At 39.9% G+C, this 4,656-nt stretch overlaps 1 protein-coding gene across 1 annotated transcript in view; it reads right to left on the minus strand.

Annotated features, from left to right (window-relative positions):
• SLC9B2 (solute carrier family 9 member B2) overlaps nt 1–4,246 on the minus strand; it is a gene marked incomplete at both ends in the record, with an annotated part of 13,766 nt that extends 9,520 nt beyond the window's left edge. The window contains 3 exons of the mRNA XM_084251983.1: nt 16–20; nt 1,775–1,945; nt 4,078–4,246. Coding sequence (XP_084108109.1) covers nt 16–20; nt 1,775–1,945; nt 4,078–4,246 — 345 coding nt within the window. The remainder of the gene's footprint in view (nt 1–15; nt 21–1,774; nt 1,946–4,077) is intronic.
• Nucleotides 4,247–4,656: the final 410 nt, after the last annotated feature.

Genomic DNA, 4,656 nt, shown 5'->3' on the forward strand with positions numbered 1-4,656 from the left:
AGAATAAAAAAAAACTGAGCCTGAAAGGAGACACAGGACACTAAAAATGTGGTAATAGTTTCTTTTTTTCCCTGAAACTAGAGCATATAACTACCTGAAATGGAAACGAATCATCTAAGACTATGTTGACTTTCTCTTGGAGTTTTTTTGGGGGGATAAGGGGACATTTTTTATTTCTGAAATGCACTTCCAAACAATTTCCTTGGGACTCTGCCTCTTTGCTGATGTCCTGTGTGGTATGGCCACTTGATTTTGGCTTGTCAGGTGCCCCTCTCCTACCCTTTTCGGTAACAGAAGAAAAAATGTGCCATTATTCATAGGTCAAAACACTGTGTATGTAACATCCAGCAAAACTATGGAGATAACATACAATCAGATTTCTAGTAAGTTGTCAGAAAAAAAACTCATAAAAATAAATCTTAAGGTTTTTTGAATCAGTAAGATTCAAAACAGGTAGTTTTTTAAAAAATGTTAAGTATTGTACAAAAATAAATGACAATGTAAGAAAACAAAAAAGTTTAATTAAAAAAGGGGGATAAAAATGTAAAGTAGACTTCAACAGAGACCTCTAAAACCAATTGCCATTAAAGTAATTTCTGTTAAGTCCTCAACGCCATCAGTTGGTTCTGGGAAACTTTAACTTCAAGCGACATGAGGTATGATCATTCAATTTGACCAGAGGATAAATGATATAAACTAGAGTTGAACTCCTATAGCAGATATAAAAGTATCACCACATTTCTAAAAAAGATCCAAATACTTCTAATATTAAGCAATGATTTGGATTCATTACTTCATGTTCCAAGTTCAGGGTGGCTGGAGGCTATGCTAGCACCTCAGGGTCCAGGGAGGACCCACCCTGGACAGGACGACCTTCCACCACACCACACACCACACTGAGGCCCCACTAACCTCCCATGCATGTCTCTGGGATGTGGGGTACACAGAGTCCCCGGAAAAAGTCATCAACAGGTGTCCCTCCTTGCCTGTGAAGTCCACTGGGGCTTCTTTCTCGTAGACAAAAATCACCTATGATAAAGAGCATGTTCTTCCCTCCTCAACTTATTTTTTGAAAGGAACTTTTTAAATATGCAAAAATAATCACAAAAAGTCAATCTCATTTCAACTACTCCCAAGTTATTTCCAAGCAAATTGCTATTTAAAAAAAAATCCCATCATGGGAGAAGCTTTGGGAGATACACTTTATTTTTAATTATTATTATTATTAAATATTTATTAAAATAAAAGTTTTATTTTCTTACATTGTTGTTCACTTTTGTACAGTAGTTGATCTCTCTCCTCAGGTGTAGTCCCCACAGATCTCCCACCACCACAGCACCCGTGAACCCTCACCATGGTTCCTTGTGTCTTTCCCTCCCCTGGTTTGAGCCTTCTCCCTCCATCTCCCCTGCTGTATGCCTCAGATCTGTGGTTTGCCTGCAACTTTTGTCTTTTTCCTGACCCTTTGTTTGGTTTCACTATATTCCACCCATAAGTGAGACCATTCAATATTTTCCTTTTTCTTTTTCCTTCTGACTTACTTCACTTAGCATAATTCCTTCCAGCTCTATCCACATTATTGCAAATGACATGAGTTTATCTTTTTGATGGCTGAGTTATATCCCATTGTGTATATAGAACACATCTTCTTGACCCACTCATTGTTTGGGGGCAGTTAGGTTCTTTCCATATCTTAGCTATTATCAATAGTTTTAAATGACTACTTTAAAACTATGATTTACTCTTAAGGAGGTAGGGTGTGCTCAGCACTTACCAAGAAGAGGGGGCAGTGGTGGCAACGTGGGGAGCTTAATGAGCCCCAGCAGTTTACCTCCCAGGACAGCGGAGTAGAAGAGAGTGAGAATCCCGAACAGGTTTCCCCCTGGAAGACACTCGCTGCCTGAGAGCGCCCAGACCACAGCCCACAGGAGGACCACCAAGGTGCCTGCAACAAACCAGGAAAACTTGCTCCCATCAGGACACTGCCTTTGCAGGTTTTAACACAACCTGAAGTTATATAAACAAATACTGAATAAAGGATAAATGTTCACAACCAAGTGTATATTTTAAAGACTATCAGTAATAGGGCCTCCCCGGTGGCACAGCGGTTGAACGCGCTGGGTTGCAAAGCTGCCCGCAGCCTCTGCAGCGCCGGTTCGATCCCCAGCCACCAGGCGAGGGTCCAACATGGTGCGCAGACCTCTCCTGCCGCCCGCTGCTCCCCTCAGCAGTGTACTTCATCACTCTGCCTGTTCTGCTCCCTGCTCTGGCTCTGGTGAATTCTCTCACCGTCCCGCTCTTCTGACTGTACTCAGTGCTTATATAAATAAATAAATCTTAAAAAAAAAAAAAAAGACTATCAGTAATATGAACAGCCAACTATCTCAAGACCAGGGCCTTTCAACCCACCTATGTACCTCAACCCACTGCCAGAAGAAGCTTTTCCTTATAATGTTACCTTATAATGATAAACATATCATTAGTTAATATGAAGAAGAGAAATAATTGCTCCCTTTATCCTCATCACAGAAACCTGAGATTAACTGCCAGAACCACACTCCAGTATTCTACTTGGATTACACATTATTAGCATGTCTATATAGGTGAATTATATGGGTGAATTACCCATTTGTTTTTGTTGCATGAAATTACTAATTTTATTTTACTTTTAATCTATTTTTTAAATCATCGTTCATTACAGCATCTCCAATCTGTAGTCTGAGAAATGATTTTGTCATATTGCCTTTAGCTGAGGCATTTCTGTTAGAATGTGAAATGTTTCCCTGTTTGAGAACCCCATTCTCCGAAATTGAAGATGGGAATAGAAAGGCTTGAGGGAAAACAGAGTTGGGGGCAACCTTGCAGAGCTCAATGCTCACAAGCAAAGCACTAGGGCAAACAGTGCCCGTCCCAGTGAAAGAGCAGCGCCATTAAGTCTTGGTGACATCAAACCCTCCTCTTGACAGACTTAAGCCTGGAATCAAGCTTCTTTTTACAAGACCTGGACTCTTGAGGAGTTTGCTTTAAATAGACAGCAGGTCCACCAAAATCCCGTGCACATCTCGGCCCTCTCCACAAGACATGCTACTTTTCTCAACTGAGGCAAAGTGTTGGTAGTTTCTCCATGTTGGACAGTCAGCTTTGTCCACATATAGCTTCATTAGATGGTTTAAACCATTGAATTTAAGTGATTTATATTGTGGAAAGTGTAAGTGGAAAGTTGAAGTCTTTAAAGCCTCTAAGACAGAAACTCACTGCCTGCAGTGAGGTCCTGCCACAGGGAGTCCAGCTTTGCAAAGGTCCCCGTTGTTAGTAAGGGCTCATCCCCGATTGTAAGAGACTATACACTTGTCTTTTTTTGTTTTCCATACACGTTGCACTCACTTGCTATTGCTTGACAGTGCAATATATGAATGTGCCAGGAAAAAATAGGCACAAAAATGCAAGTTCCACATTACACCGACCCATCTCCTTTTTTGAACAAAAATCAGCATCACTGTATCTGAACATCTATTTATTCATCAAACTTATATAAGAATGTTTAGTTAATTCCCCCCAAAACCTGGAATAAGTTGTGTTACTTATAAACTGATGGCATTCATTTGGAAGTATAAATTGAGCTGTTTGCTCAAACATCATCATGGCACTTAATAGCAGCAACAGTCAAGATTTATGTGTGCTTATACATTTACAAGTGGTTTCTCAATTATTTTTCTCATTGGAATGCTAACATATTCCTGTGAAATTACTCAAATACAGCAAATCAAAAGGGTCTTGGTCTCTACTCTTCTTTTCATGGTGGCTGGAATGATAATGACTAAAGAACTCCTGGAAGCCACACCAGGATGATGGAACTTGGCTGGAATGGCATTGAGGCTGATGGTGCCCTGTCTGCCTGGGCCCTGAGAGACTACATGGAGCAGAGCCCCACCCCCCACCCTTTGTGAACTGCCCACCTAGTAGTTTTTATGTGAATCAAACTTACTTTTGTCCTTTAAACCACATTACTTTGTAATCTCTTATTATAACAATGTCATCTTTTACCCCTTTTTTCTCAATGTTTCATCATTTACTTACTATTCGTTATTACCCGATCCAGTATACCATGTGGAGGGCAGGCAAATGTTTGCTTTAGCTTTTGCAAGTGATTTGATTCAGTTGGCGTATCTTGTAGGTTTTTTTCGCTGTAGTTCATCAGGTTACTTCCTTCTGTGAGTTCATTTCCATCTATACTTTCAAGGTTCATAATTGCCTCCTCCTATGTTAAAGCAATTTGAAAAACTCTTAAGATTATTTCTGTACATTTTTATATTCACCAACCATCATATCACAAATCAGATTTCCACTACTACATTCAAGGCTAATACTGTACAGGGAAAACACTTGCTTACTAGCTAATCAGCTAGTGTTTGGAACAAGAATTATGCAGAGTGTTTACTGCTGAATCACTATTTGTAGTGTTATAAGTGCTTGAGTCATTTTGCAATACTGGGTTTAAAAATTAGCCTATTTAAGATATGATTTAAGGCACACCAAAGTGTTCAGAAAATGGTAACCATTTGTGGTGAAAACTAAGCCACACACAGTCCTCTACCAAATGTAAGCAACAAAAAAAGGATTGGAGGAACCCAGCACAGTCCAAGGATAGGCCAGCAA

This window comes from Talpa europaea (genome assembly GCF_964194135.1).
Source record: "Talpa europaea genome assembly, chromosome: 13".
Classification (NCBI taxonomy): Eukaryota; Metazoa; Chordata; class Mammalia; order Eulipotyphla; family Talpidae; genus Talpa; species Talpa europaea.